At 49.3% G+C, this 15278-nt stretch overlaps 1 protein-coding gene across 15 annotated transcripts in view; it reads left to right on the forward strand.

The window, feature by feature from the left end:
- CBFA2T2 (CBFA2/RUNX1 partner transcriptional co-repressor 2) overlaps positions 1–9514 on the forward strand; it is a 156655-nt gene extending 147141 nt beyond the window's left edge. For 12 of the 15 annotated variants that reach the window (XM_063802825.1, XM_063802826.1, XM_054674879.2 and 9 more), the window contains one exon: positions 3846–5028. In XM_063802825.1, the coding sequence (XP_063658895.1) occupies positions 3846–4145 (300 nt within the window). In that variant the 3' untranslated portion in view covers positions 4146–5028. Of the gene's footprint in view, positions 1–3845 lie in introns of all 15 variants that reach the window. The other 3 variants (XM_001158443.7, XM_054674875.2, XM_001158388.8) reach the window with 1 other exon arrangement.
- Positions 9515–15278: the final 5764 nt, after the last annotated feature.

Raw genomic sequence — 15278 nt, forward strand, 5'->3', positions numbered from 1 at the left:
GGTGAGCAGCTGGAGTGACCACGCCCGCTGCCTTCCTCTCATACGCTGGGCAGGAAGACACAGGCAGTCCACTCTTGAGCTCAATGAGGATAATTTTTATTCAGTGCCAGGAGAGTTTTGGTTCTCATGCTAAGACTCTTTTACATGCCAAGATAGTGAATTATTACTTTGTATTTTTACATACATACACATATATATATATAGAGAGAGAGAGAGGCTCAGTGTATTGGTGTAAATTTTGAGAATTCACCCTAAATACAGAGTTTGTGTGATTGCACGATGATGATGATGACCAGCATTGACGGAGTGGGCTTACTGTGTGCCAGACACCCAGCAAAGTTGTATATTTTCTTTTTGAGTCTCACAATGGCCCTAATTTGCAGATGAGGAGACTGTGGCTCAGGGAATGCAACTAATATACCCCTTTGGTGCTGAAGTCAGGATACAGGAGTAAGAAAGTGCAGGGTCCTATAGCACCTAGGCTTTTTTTTTTTTTTTTTTGAGACGGAGTCTCGCTCTGTCCCCCGGGCTGGAGTGCAGTGGTGCAATCTTGGCTCACTGCAAGCTCCACCTCCTGGGTTCACGCCATTCTCCTGCCTCAGCCTCCCGAGCAGCTGGGACTACAGGTGCCTGCCACCACACCCGGCTAATTTTTTGTATTTTTAGTAGAGATGGGGTTTCACCGTGTTAGCCAGGATGGTCTCGATCTCCTGACCAGCACCTAGGCTTTTTACAAATAGGATAGCTGGTTTGTGGACTGAAGTAACAGGTTGGGTGTATCTGCCTGATTGTCCAGGACCCAGGATCCAGGGCCCAGGACTTGGTGATGGTTCTATACAGGACACTTGGGTACTACAGTGAGGAGAAAAATCAACAAACTGAAAAAGTAAAGAATCTGTGACAACATGAGAACAGCCCTTTTGAATTTAATGCAGTTTTTCTGTAAATTTCATTTTAGTCATTTTTCAGCTTTAAAACAAGAAACCAGTTTCTTTCTGTAAGTAGGTAGATCTCATCTACTGGATGGGAGACCGGCTGTCTTTGGGACATTCTCTTGAAGTTCAGCACCCACTCTGTCACCGAGGCTGGAGTGCAATGGTGCGGTCTCGGCTCACTGCAACCTCTACCTCCGGGTTCAAGCGATTCTCCCACCTCAGCCTCCCAAGTAGCTTGGAGTACAGGTGCACGCCACTGTGCCTGGCTAATTTTCATATTTTTAATAGAGATGGGCTTTCGCCATGTTGGCCAGGCTAATCTTGAACTCCTAGCCTCAAGTGATCCACCCACCTTGGCCTCCCAAAGTGCTGGGATTACAGATGGGCTTTTTTTTTTTTTTAAACAAACAATAGAAATGTTATTTTCTTGTGTTTAATTTAAATGGTCCATTTCAGTATTGTACTGTCACACATGGCAATGTGCAGATGAAAATGCCTAAATACCACGTGGCTATCACAGAGGATGTGGTGAAATTCCTTATTACAGCTCTTCAATACAGATACTATGGATTGTGAGAAAATAGTTTCTTTAATCCCCCTCCCTTTTCGTTCTCTCCTCCTCCTTTGTCTTCTGTGTGTGTGTGTGTGTGTGTGTGTGTGTGTGTGTGTCTGTGTGTGTGTATAACAGGGTCTCACTATATTGCCCAGGCAGGTCTTGAACTCCTGGGCTCAAGCTATATATACTCTTGCTTCTGCCTCCCTAAGAGCTGGTATTACAGGCATGAGCCACCACGCCCAGCTTCTCCTCCTCCTTTTTCTTTAGAATTGTTTTTGAGGCTGGGCGCAGTGGCCAATGCTTGTAATCTCAGCACTTTGGGAGGCCAAGGTAGTGTGAACACTTGAGCTCAGGAGTTCAAGACCAGCCTTGGCTAGATGGTGAGACCCCATTTCTGCCAAAAAAAAAATTTTTAAAAATTAGCCAGGCATGGTGTCATGCACCTGTAGTCCAGGTACTTTGGAGGCTGGGGCAGGAGGATCGCTTGAGCCCAGGAGGTACAAGCCTGACCATGATCGTAACACTGCATTCCAGCCTGGGTGGGAGAGCAAGACCCCATCTCTTTAAAAAAAAAAAGAAAAAAGATAAAAGGTGATGACGATGGCAAGATGAGGGGGAAAGAAAAGAGAATTGTTTTTGAGAGTGAGATATCTGTTTCTCTTCTGTATGTTTAACTGTGTATGTATAGCCATCCATATCAGTATCTGTATTTGTCCTTATTTATCTACTTTTATCTCTGTTTATCTTTAACTATGTCTGTCTCCAAAGAAAGAGTATAGCTTTTGGCTTAGAGCATAGATCCTGGATCTGGACTGCGTAGGTTTAAATCCCAGCTCTCCATTTTGAGAATTATGCTTTTAAGGAATTGTAATTTTAAATAAGCCACAAAGTAGCCTCCAGGTGAGGTGCACACCTGGACCTATCCCTGCAAAATCACTTTCAAAAGCAGGGAAGGGATAGAGGGCCTGTCCTTTGGATGAGTTTGCATTGGACCAAAACGGCTGATTCTCGTCCATCAAGAATATTCAGCTAGAATATTCTTGTTGAAATTTAGCAGGTATCCCTGGAGTTTCTTGTTCATCTTGTGAAAGGTGGTTTGGTATGGGGGAGGAAGGAGGCCAGGACTGGAGGTTAGGAGCCCTGACTTCTAGTCCGAGTTCCCTCTCATACTGGCAGTATACCCTTAAAGGAGTCAGTCTCCATCTCTGTTCAATGAGTATAGCAGCTCCTATCCTATTGGTCTGATAGTTATTAGGAAACAGGCACAGTGGCCCATGCCTGTAATTCCAGCTCTTTAGGAGGTCAAGGTGGGAGGGTCCTTTGAGGCCAGGAGTTCAAGACCAGCCTGGGCAATGTAAGGAGACTCTGTCTCTACAAAAAATTAAAGAATCAGCCAGGCATGGTGGCACATGCCTGTAGTCCCAGCTACTCAGGAGGCTAAGGTGGGAGTGTGGGAGGATCCCTGGAGCCTAGGAGGTCAAGTCCAGCTTGTGCAACATAGCAAGACCCTGTCTCCAAAAGAAAAAACAGCAGCAGCAGCCTTCGTTGAGTCAGATTATCAGTAAAAACAATGAAGATTATTCTCTAATGAGGGAAGCAATATCAGCTGGGCGCTTATAATCCTGACACTTTGGGAGGCTGAGACAGGCAGATCACTTGAGCCCAGGAGTTCAAGCGTAGCCTGGCCAACATGGCAAAACCTCATCTCTACTATATATATATATATATAGTATATAATGTGTGTGTGTGTGTGTATATATATATAGTATATAATGTGTGTGTGTGTGTGTGTGTGTGTATATATATATATATAGTATATAATGTGTGTGTGTGTGTGTGTGTGTGTGTGTATATATATATATATATATATATAATGTATAATTACAAAAATTAGCCAGGCATGGTGGCACATGCAGAAAGGAGTAGGATAAATGTTCGTCTTAACACATGTGGTCTTAGGATAGATGGCTCTTGGGGGAGACCCTGGCACAGAGTTTGGTTTGGTTTCTGACTATTAAAATGAGTCAAAAGATGAGTCCATGCCTTAGGCAGGAGAGATGGCCACCTGCCCTAGGCTGGTGCTGTGTGAGGTATTTCCACACACACATCTCATTTCACTGTTCCTGTCATCTTGCAGGGAAGTAGTTTTCTTGTTTTACAGATGAAGGAAACTCAGAAAGGCAGTGTGTATTTCTCATAGTTAAACAGCAGTAGAGGGCGGAGTTGACCACAGGTGTATGTAGTTCCAAAGCTGGGGTTCTCTACATGCAGCCCCTTGCTTTACTGTGCAGGGAATGAATGGCAAGCCTGCCCCTCAATCCCAGCAACCACTAACTGATGCCTGTGTCTTGCAGAACTGCTGGAACTGTGGCCGCAAAGCCAGCGAGACATGCAGTGGCTGCAATATCGCGCGATACTGCGGCTCTTTCTGCCAGCACAAGGACTGGGAGCGGCACCACCGCCTCTGTGGTCAGAACCTGCATGGCCAGAGCCCCCACAGCCAGGGCCGGCCGCTGCTTCCTGTAGGCAGGGGCTCCTCTGCCAGGTCCGCCGACTGCAGCGTGCCCAGCCCAGCCCTCGACAAGACCTCGGCAACCACATCGCGTTCCTCAACACCTGCTTCTGTGACAGCTATCGACACCAACGGACTCTGAGCCCCGGACTCTGCTTACCCTGATGGCTGCTCAGCACCACAGAGTGCTTGGGCTGAGGGACTGGCTGTTGGAACCCGTGCATGTAGCTGCCGGGTCATCAGCAAGAAATGAATTGGAGGCAGGAAGAGTCCAAGCCTGGATAATAACACCCCACAGCCTCTCTGTGCACTTGCTGTCTGCGGAGCCAGTGTGCCATTCTCTGCACATGGGCAGCCAGCCTGAGCTGCCTCCTCCATGGCTTTCCTGGTTTGTTCCTCTCTCCACTGAAGCTGACTTAGCCAGCCCCTTTTCAGTGTAGACCACCAGCTCCCCTCCCCATCTCCTTGAGTCAGCAGACTGTCCAATGTGCTCAGGCAGGCTGGAGGCGGCAGGCAGCAGGCTGTGGAGGAGGCTCCTCGGTCAGGGAGCGGCCTGCCTCACCCCTGAATAGCTCCTTCGGCCCCATCTCCACCCTCAGCAGATGACACTGATTGGCCTCACGGGGACTTGGGTAAGCAACAGGCGGCATTCAGGACTCTTCTCAACCCTGCTGTTCAGACTTGATAAGATCTCAGAGTCCACAGGAAAGAAGTCACTGTTGCAATAAAAGCACCCGTAGTAGCAAAAACATAAACAAATAAAACTTACCCCACATCACAGATGATTTTGGACAAGATTTTCCAACCTTGCTGGCTACTTTAGTTTGGGACCGGTTTTTTTTCTCATTTGATTTTGCTTGTGCAGAAAATAGTTTCCAGCACATGGATTGATCTGAGAGAGAATGAGGCTCAGTTGTGGATAGTCTGTTTTCTCTGAGCATGTTGGCCAACTAGTATCGTCAAATTATTGAGTGGATCATCTCTTGGAAATGCAGAACTTCTGCCACCACTTGGCTATTTGCACAGTCATCTTGTTCTGTGTCCTTTTATCTCTCAGACCACACACATCTGGAACGCTGTGGGCATCTTCTGCCCATGGGCTCCATTTGGCACCTGCTGAGCCACAGTTGTCCTGCTGGATGTGCTGTGCAGGTTGGTAGGACTTGCCCCCACTGTCAAGGCCTGGTCTCATCTGAAAAGCCCTCCTGGACCTCAAAGAATTCTTCAGACCTCATAGTTACAGGTCATTATATCTACTATGTTGATTTATCATCAGGCACACAACTTCTGTTTCCTTCTCTTGTGTTATCTGATAGCATCCCTCCTTGAGCTCATCAGAAAGGTTTTATGAAATGTGAACCATTTTGGGAAAAGCTGATCAATTTTTCTTCCTAGCTTCCCATTTTCAAATGGGACATCACTTATATCCCTTTCAGAATGTTAGGAACTGCCTCCCACATTCTTCCCTGTCTTTTTGGGTTTTGTTTTTTGTTGTTGTGGTGGTTTTTTAACACAAAGTCTCACTCTGTTGCCCAGGCTGGAGTGCAGTGGCATGATCTTGGCTCACTGCAACCCCTGCCTTCCAGGTTCAAGCAATTCTCCTGCCTCAGCCTCCCGAGTAGCTGAGATTACAGGTGCCCACCACCACGCCCAGCTAATTTTTGTATTTTTAGTAGAGACAGGGTTTCACCATGTTGGCCAGGCTGATCTCGAACTCCTGACCTCAGGTGACCTGCCTTGGCCTCCCAAAGTGCAGGGATTACAAGCGTGAGCCACCATGCCCGGCCTGTCTTTTTGGTTTTGATGGGAGTCTGAGGACCCCGACCCCTCCTGCTCTCCATCTTTGAGCCTCTGGCATCCTCTCACACCCAGAAATCAGTTGGAGTAAGCTTAATTGGCCCTGCTCCAGCTGGCCTTTGAAGCACAAGTTTAAATCTCCACCTTCTGTGCACTGACCAGAGTCTAAAATAAAAGCTGTCAGTACCATAAAGGAAAAGGGATCCACACAGGTAGCCTTCTCCTTGGATACAGGTACATCTTACTGTAAGAATTTCAAGTCCTGGCTGGGTGCAGTGGCTCACTCCTGTAATCCCAGCACTTTGAGAGACCGAGGCAGGCAGATCACCTGAGGTCAGGAATTCAAGACCAACCTGGCCAACATGGTGAAACCCTGTCTCTACTAAAAAAAAAATAGAAAAATCAGCCGGGTGTGGTGGCACACACCTGTAATCCTAGCTACTCAGGAGGCTGAGGCAAGAGAATCTCTTGAACCTGTGAGCCAGAGGTTGCAGTGAGCCGAGATTCCACCACTGCACTCCAGCCTGGGCAACAGAGCAAAACTCTGTCTCAAAAAAAAAAAAAAAAAAGGCAAAATTAAAGAATTTCAAGTCCCTAATTTATTCTAACCAAGCATTTTCAGTCTTACAAAGAAATCTAGTGCACGACACCTTTAAAATGCCTAGATTTCCATTGCCTAAAGTAAGGTGTGACCAGTGAAACAACAGCAGAGAATCATGTTCCTTTGCTGTGGAACACATAAGCCCCACAGTTTTCCAGTCAGCCTAATACATGGGTATCCCCCGACCCCATCTGCCTCCTTAAGCCACAGTCCTTGGTGGGGAACTCTAAGGGGGACGGAGTCAGTACCCCGGACAGGGCCACATTTGCATGAGACATGGCTGTCTCACAGGTCACAGAGCCATTACAACAGCTTACTAGTTTTTCATGGATTTGTTGGATTAACACCTTAAGCAGGTTTTTTGTTGTTATTTTGTTTGTTTGTTTGTTTTGAGACCGGAGTTTCTCTCTTGTCTCCCAGGCTGGAGTGCAATGGCGCAATCTCGGCTCACCGTAACCTCTGCCTCCCAGGTTCAAGCGAGTCTCCTGCCTCAGCCTTCTGAGTAGCTGGGATTACAGGCATGCGCCACCACGCCCAACTAATTTTGTATTTTTAGTAGAGACGGGGTTTCTCTTTGTTGGTCAGGCTGGTCTCAAACTCCGGACCTCAGGTGATTCGGCCTCCCAAAGTGCCAGGATTACAGGCATGAGCCACTGTGTCCGGTCTTGAGCAGGTTTTTAAAATCTCCAGTGGCCATAAAACTAGCCAGGGTAGCTCATGCTTTTACTGGTTGGAATAAGGAGCCAAAACCAACAAAATAATATTTATTAGGGCTCGATGCCCATTTCTGTGGCTAAGGCTTAGGTTTGGTGTGCAGAGCCTGGCCTGCTCTTGTGGGCTGTGGTTGCTGTGACAGTTTCGTTTTCTGAATCTTTGTAATGCTCTTCCACCCTGCTCGTGCTGCCCAGAGGCTGATCTGCAAACCTGGGCAGTATTCCACACTGAAGCTCAGTTTGCAAACCTTCTGCTGTGTTAATTCTGGTCAGTTTCACACAGAAGTCACGAGGGCCTCTGCCCAGGACCTTCTATTCACATTTCAAGAATCCCTTTCTGAAATTCTCCAACTCTCTGGTCAGGAGGAGGAGCACCATTGGGGCGGGGTAGGCAGCTAGAGGCGCAGGAGCGAATCCAGGTTCCTTGCGTGGTTCCCAGCCTCTGCTGACAGCACCTCAGCTACCAGGTGGGGAGTGGAAATTCAGCCTGCTTAGAGGACTGACCTCTACAGTTAATATTTGCAGTGACATAAAAGGCAAAGAGGAGCTGGCATGGTGGTACAGAAGGTATCAGTCAAGCGCAGGCTCTTCAGAAACCTAGAAACTAAAAAGAGATGCAACATGTGACTGGCCATCAGCCAGACATGTCTAGGGTGAGACCAGTGCTCAGCACCGCCCGCCAAGGAACACTGATGAGTTGTGGGACATTATGGTCGGCCAAGTGAGGAATGATTGCAGGGACCAGAGAAGACCAAAGATGCCAGATGTCCCCAGAGTTTCTTGAGGGCTGGGTTTCACGTCTTTGCTTGTCCTTTTTGTTCCCACTTGCCTGCACCGTGCCTGACTCATCCAGTGGGGAAGGTGACTCAAGAAGTTGTTTAAGCCTAGGCCTAGGCAGTCCACCTCGGGAGGTGGGGGCACTCCACACTGGGGGGCCCTGCAGCTCCAGGGCTGGTGCTCTAGCAGATCCGCTCAGGCACGGTTGGGTGACCGTGGGGTCACCGATCGCGTAGATTATTTCTAGGGCAGTGCTGGGTTAGAAATGTCTGTCTGGAAACAGGACACATCTTGCCACCACAAGTCCACACCTGGCCTTGGCTGCTGCCCGCTCTCTGCAGCGTGGATTTCCTTTGCCCATTTGGGCCAGAAGGTCACCAGGAGTTCATCACTGCTTAGTGTCAACTTGACGTCTTCAGCTTCCAGACAGAAAACCCATGCTTTACTTTGTACAGCCCTGTCCCAGAGTTAGTAAGTCTCGGCTTGTCACCTGCTTGCAAAGGGTATAGACATCATTCTGGGTAGTTCTAGAGGATATCGCAACGAGTGCGTTTGAAGGTTCAGCACAGCTGGAATTGTACGGTAGTGAGCTCTTCAAAATGAAAACAGAATGACCGGATGGCCATCTGTCCTGGAAACTGTAGAATTGAATAAATCACTGAAAATAGAACACTTCTTGGAGGCTTTCTTCAGAACTGAACTAGAAACAAGGTTTCCAGGCTCCCAGGTCAGTAGACCAAACCAACTTCCTTAGATTTTTTTTTTTAAAGCTGTTTGCAGAAAACTGGGTGGTAGCGTGTCTGAACCAAACGGAAGAATAGCCAGCGGAGCATGGACTGTTCCAGCACGGGCCAGATGGCCAGCTGTCGAGAGCAGCCCTGCCCAGACTGCGGTGGGGGCTGTGCCAGCGGCTCCGCAGGGCCCTTCCAACTCTGGAGTGTCTGTAGTTCTTGTGAAACCAAAACGTTGACTACCTGCCTCTTTCCTCGGGCATCGACGTGCTCATTTCCAAAGATGATGGTGCAGGTGACCTTTTCCATCGTGAGCCAGGAGAAGGTTAGGAGGCCTGAGGGGCGGGCCTTGCGTCCCCTCCTCCCCCTCCACAGCCCCTGAGGTGGAGCTTCCCTCACAGACCCCATCTGGTCGAGCCTACGGCTGCCCAGTGTACACTCAGTGATGCTTATACCAAATAGGGCATGTGCGCTGGTGTCTGTTGGGGACGGCCCCATCCCTACCCTGGAGTCGGCAGAGAAGCAGCAATAAGCATTAGGCGAATGATTGAAAGGGCTTCTGCGCCGAGAGGCCTTCAGTCCCCTTAACGTGGCTTTCCAACTTCCTGACGAGGCTACAAAGGCTCCGCTCACAAAAGAAAGCCAATAATGTAAATAAATAGAAAACGAAGCCTCCACGCGTGGTTTTTAAAGGGGGATGATGAATGTGAGACCACCCACAGAATGCATTAGAATCTGGTTTTTCTGTGCTTTGTCATTTTACTCTGATAGGAATTTTTGTTACCTAACTCTCTGCATAACTTATTTAATGTACTGTATAAATGAACCAAAACTGTTAAATATGTATTTAGTTTGTTCTACTTAAAGTAGTCAATAAAAAGGCTATATTCCTTTTCTGCCTCAAGCTGGAATGGGACCGGGAGGAAAGGTGGTCCCTACACTAGGAGGTGTCCCCTCACCCTAATTCCCAAATCCTTGAGGAAGAGGGAGAGAGGGGCCTCAACTGGTTCTAGTTGTGGCCTGAAGAGCGTCCAAGGGCATGAAGCAGGGGGTGTCTGCACCCCATGTGCCTGGAACTGGCCTCTCTGGAAAGCCAGCTGCACCAACTGGTCAGTGCCCTGTGGGGACCAGGCCCAACCAGGCTGGCTGCTGGAGCCCACCAGTGGGCCTGCGGTCAAGGGCCAACAACAGCTTCCAGACACTCCCCGTTATTTCTTTTAAGTGGTGTTTTGTTTTGTTTTGTTTTGTGGGGAGGGGGCAGGGTCTCTGTTGCCCAGGCTGGAATGCAGTGGCACGATCACAGCTCAGTGCAGCCTCCACCTCCCAGACTCAGGCAATCCTCCCACCTCAGCCCCCTAAGTAACTGGAACTACAGGCATGGGCTACCATGCCTGGCTGATTTTTTGTATTTTCTATAGAGACGGGGTTTCACCATGTTGCCCAGGCTGGCCTCAAACTCCTGGGCTCAAGCGATCTGCCTGCCTCGCCCCCGCCAAAGTCCTGGGACTACAAGCATGAGCCACTGCACCCGGCCAAATTATCTTGTAATAAGGAAAAATGAACCACAGAGAATCTGACCATCTGTCCTGCCTGAACAGGGTGGTGGACTTGTGGATATATTTTCTAGTAACATGTATTTTCTTGTAAAATTTTAACACAAATGTTAACATACCTGGACTTGTCAAATATTCACTTATGTCCTTATGACACTGATGTTAAATCACAGGTAATTTTACTGTTGCCTTCCAGTTTAATTTATTTGCTAAATGGTTGCATCATTTAATTGAGGCCGTAATTTTTTTTAACCCTTCACCTTCTGTTGGGCAATTGGATCGCTTTCGCGTTTTCCAGTATGGCATACATCTTCTATGCATACTATTTCTTTGCATTATTTATTTCCCTAGGATAATTTTCCAAAGTGGGGGTTTTTGATACTGAACATTTTTTGGATCCTTGAAATCTGTACAAACTACTCTCCCTAAAAGCCCAACAGCTTGCGTTGCCTCCAGCAGCCCCTGGGTGGTACTTTCCGTGGCCCTAAGGCTGGTGCAGGCACACCTGTGTGTGGAATTTCAGGCTGCCAGTCCGGTTTACCAGCTGGTGAGCTGAGGCCTCACTTCTGTCACTCAAATACCCATCTGTGCTCTCTCCCTGAGACCCGCCTCTCCTGAACAGCCTTGCCCAAGAGGCTCGTTGGGACCACTAGCTTCACAATCCCCTAGAACGCAAGGGGAGAGGGACTGGTTACTAGATCTGGAGACGAGGAGAAGGGCTAGCCTATGGCATAGGGGTTGGCTGTATGATCTTTGGTGCAGGTGGTGCCAACTGCAAACCTTTCTGGGCTGCACTGCAATCTGCCCACCTAGAACAATGACAAGATCTCAGTCATGGGACTGTCAGCCCTCCACAAGAGCACTATGTTGGTGGAAACGGAATGTGCCATAGAAATGGCAGGCTGAAAATCTTTTCGTGACCACAAAACACCCAGATGCCAGATAAATTATAATGAATGTACTTTTAACTGCATTGCTGAGGTCACAGATAGGACATTTCCAAGAACTCAAGAGTTGGAGGGAGACTGCCTCTAGGCGCAATGTGAGGCTTGGTTTTGAGCATATACAAAGTATGGAAACAAAACCGGGGCCTTTCCACAATGGCAGGTAGCTCAGCACCTTTGGCACCGTGAAAAGGCGGCAGGGAAAATCTGCCCATCTGCAATGGAAACTGAATTGGAAACAGCTCTGTCCCTGCTTGAGAAAAAGAAAGAAAAACTGGGCCGGGCGTGGCGGCTCACACCTGTAATCCCAGCACTTTCGGAGGCTGAGATCACTTGATTCCAGGAGTTTGAGACCAACCTGGGCAACATAGTGAGACGCCCGTCTCAAAAATTAAAAACTTAGCTGTACATGTCAGGTATATACTGAAGGAAGGTCAGGGAATCCTGGTGTTGAGAAATTAAGATAATTAAGGACCTTCAGGGTCAATATTGTGTGTCAACCAATTATAAGCTGTCCGGAAACACTACTGAACCTTCAAGAAAATGAGCCATTGTTAGCAAAGTCAACAGGAACAATAATTGATTTAACCCCTGGGACTTCAGATATTACAATCACCAGATACAGGCCGGGCACAGCAGTTCGCGCCTGTAATCCCAGCACTTTGGGAGGCCGAGGAGGGCAGATCATGAAGTCCGGAGTTTGAGACCAGCCTGAGCAACATGGTGAAACCATCTCCACTAAAAATACAAAAATTAGCCGAATGTGGTGGCAGGCGCCTGTAATCCCAGCTACTCAGGAGGCTGAGGCAGGAGAATCGCTTGAATCTGGGAGGCAGAGGTTGCAGTGAGCCGAGATCACGCCACTGCACTCCAGCCTGGGCGACAGAGAGACTCATCTCAAAAAAAAAAAGCAAAAAAAAAAAAAGCACACCAGATACAGAATACAAAATATGAAACCTCTGAAGATGGCACTGAAAAACAATGAGCAAAAAGAGTCTGAAAATGACTAGGCAGATTTGAAAATAGAATTCTGGAAATGACAATCATTGAAATAATGTGTTATTCACCAATAGATTACATCAACCTGAAAAAGAAAAAATTAGTGGTGCGTTACCTTTGTCAGAAAGAGAGCAAAGAGGCCGGGCGCAGTGGCTCATGCCTGTAATCCCAGCACTTTGGGAGGCTGAGGCAGGTGGATCACGAGGTCAGGAGATCGAGACCATCCTGGCTAACATGGTGAAACCCCACCTCTACTAAAAATACAAATAATTAGCCCAGCGTGGTGGCAGGAGCCTGTAGTCCCAGCTACTCAGGAAAGTGAGGCAGGAGAATCGCTTGAACCCAGGAGGCAGAAGTTGCAGTGGGCCGAGATCATGCCACTGCACTCCAGCACTCCAGCCTGGGTGACAGAGCAAGACCCCATCGCAAAAAAAAAAAAGAAAAAAGACAAATAATTGGGAACTGTGAAAGATCTGTTCCTCTGGAAGGTTAGGAAGGGAAAGCCTTTTCATGTGTTACCAAGGGCAGCATCCAAGAGCCTGCTAACTGGTGTTTCTCAGCAGAAAGGGCACTGTCCTGAGGTGGGGATAGGATCTTGGGAAGCAAACATGTCTCTTGCCCGTCTCTGCTTGTTTCTGACTGCTGGTATTTCAGGGTCAGGGTCACGATTAGGCATGTCTCCTTCTTAGCCTTCCTTCCAAGAGGCTTGGGGGAACCAGCAACAGTCCCCACTCCACTCCTCAGGTGGGCTTCATTGCCTGCTGCCAGGAGCCCTCTTGTGGACAGAGCTGGACTTTCCCCCTGGGTTGCCACCATCCCTAAGCCAGATTCCTTTCCAGAGTACACACCAGCAGCTTTTCCTTCCCCTTCGCATCAGCATTTTCTCAGGCTGCCTTTCCACCCCATGAGTTAATATTTGCTAGGTTCCTCCTACAGAGTTCCAGAAGTGATCGGGGATCAGTCTCCCCACCTTCTGAGGGCTGGCTCACCCAGGCCCTCGCACTGGGCTCGTCCTTGCTGCCCCGTCTGCCATTTTGCAGGCCCCGAGGCCTGGCATTGTTCCTTCTTTTGGTGTAGCTGCCTCTACCTCCTCCAGCTGGGGCGGGTTTCTGCTACCGGAGGGTGTCCTCTCCCAGCGCTGTTTACTCCTGATGGCTAGCAGCTGTTGGTGCCAGGGAGTGGATCCCTCCTGCGTGACTCGGAGCAAGGCACTTATTCACTGAGCTTTTTCCTCTGTAAGCTGGGGATGCTAACGATGCCTATACCTCTGGGGTGTTGCGAGGGTAAAATGGAATCAACAACATGGGTATAGCCCCTAGCACAGGGCCTGGCACCCAAGGCACCCCTGTAAACTGGTTGCTGCTATAACCTGTTTCTCTCCCCACCAATCTGTGGTTTCTTTGAGGATTGATCTTTGTGTCCAGCACTCTATGTGGAGCCTGGTGTCCTGCTCAAGTAGTATGTTTCGAGAATAATTTTTTGAAGACCACCTAATTCTCAGTCCCTTTCGGCTCGTAAGAGACTGTGTTAAGGGGACTTGTTAGGAGAGCTGTAGGGCATTGGCCACCATCTAGACTGTTGCTATCTCCAGCCTGGCCTGGCACTGAGCCAATCCCTGGGACAGGTTTGAATAGTTACAGGTGAGTCACAGGTGCAGGTGTGAGGAAGGGGAGAGGACAGGTGCAGGGAGTGGGTGGAAGGGTGGGGGCGGCAGCTGGCCAATGAGCCCGGAGCTCTCCTGACTTCAGGGCTCTGCCTGCCCTTGACCGAGTGCTGCCACCAGCCCAGAACATTTGATCATCCCCAGCACCTGCCACAAAGCAGGTGCCCAGCGCAGGATTGGGAAAGGCGCCCCAGCACAATGACACTCACCTGCTCCTTACAGTGGAAGCGTTTCTGTGGCGGACGGGTGGCTTGGGACAAAAGCCACAGACAGGGTGACTGGGGTTGTAAATGGCCCAGCCTTGGCTGCCAGGACATGAAATTATGACCTTGATGCTGAAGGCAGTGGGTGCCATTGAAGGGTCTTGGCCAGAGAGGTGCGTTTTTCAAAATGGCAACATTTCGAAAGCCGCCTCTGGCTGTGTCTTTACAGGGAATGGACGGGGTGGGAGCCAGGTAAAGAAGTTGCTGCAGTCTTCCACGCCAGAGAGGACGGTGGCCCTGACTTGGGGGCTGGGGTGAGGCACAATGGTGGGGATGGCAGGCTACAGATGAGGTGGGCTCGTGAGATCGACAGACGAGGCAGAGGCTTGAGGGCTTCCTCCAGGTCCCCACAGCCCCAGCCCAGCTCAGACGTCTGTTCTGTGGCTGCAGCTCCAGCCATGTCTGCGCTCAGCTCCACCCCCACCCACTCCCTGTCTGGGACCCTCCTGTCTCCCTGTCACCTGCAAGACAACAATCCACTCCCATGCACCCGGCCTCCTCAGCTCGCCCCAGCCCTCACACTCCAAGGATCCCTTCTGCCCTCGCACCTGCCCGGAGACCTCTGCTCTACTTCCACAGCTCAAACCAAACACCGTCCTAAGAGGCCCCCTGACCCTGCTGGACATCCCTGCCTGCGTGCCCTCCTCTGCAGCTCCAGCGTTCAGGAGGGAGGACACAGCCTTTCTTATTAAAAATCGTAATAGAGAGGTGTCCACCTTCAGAACTGCACTGCAGGGGGAGGCAGGCAGGGTGCCCAGGGCACAAAAACTAAGGAGACGCCCACCACAGATAAGTCAGCCTGAGGGCTTGGGCATGTCTAAAGATGGCAGTGGGCTGGGCACAGTGGCTCATGCCTGTAATCCTGGCACTTTGGGAGGCCAAGGTGTGCAGATCGCTTGGGAACAGCAGTTCAAGACCAGCCTGGCCAACATGGTGAAGCCCCATCTCTACTAAAAATACAAAAAAATTAGCCAGGTGTAGTTGTGTGTGCCTGTAATTCCAGCTACTGGGGAGGCTGAGGCAGGAGAATCGCTTGAATTCAGGAGACAGAGGGTGCAGTGAGCCAAGATCACACCACCGCACTCCAGACTGGGCGACAGAGCAACTCCGTCTCAAAAAATAACAATAATAAAGATGGCAGAGGGAAGTTTTTTTAGTTTTGAGGATTTGTTGCTACAGTTTTTGTGGAGGACAAAAGAAGCCTTTACAACACAGGACGTAAAGCAGGGCGACG

The sequence above is a fragment of the Pan troglodytes genome, chromosome 21 (genome assembly GCF_028858775.2).
Source record: "Pan troglodytes isolate AG18354 chromosome 21, NHGRI_mPanTro3-v2.0_pri, whole genome shotgun sequence".
NCBI classification, from domain to species: domain Eukaryota; kingdom Metazoa; phylum Chordata; class Mammalia; order Primates; family Hominidae; genus Pan; species Pan troglodytes.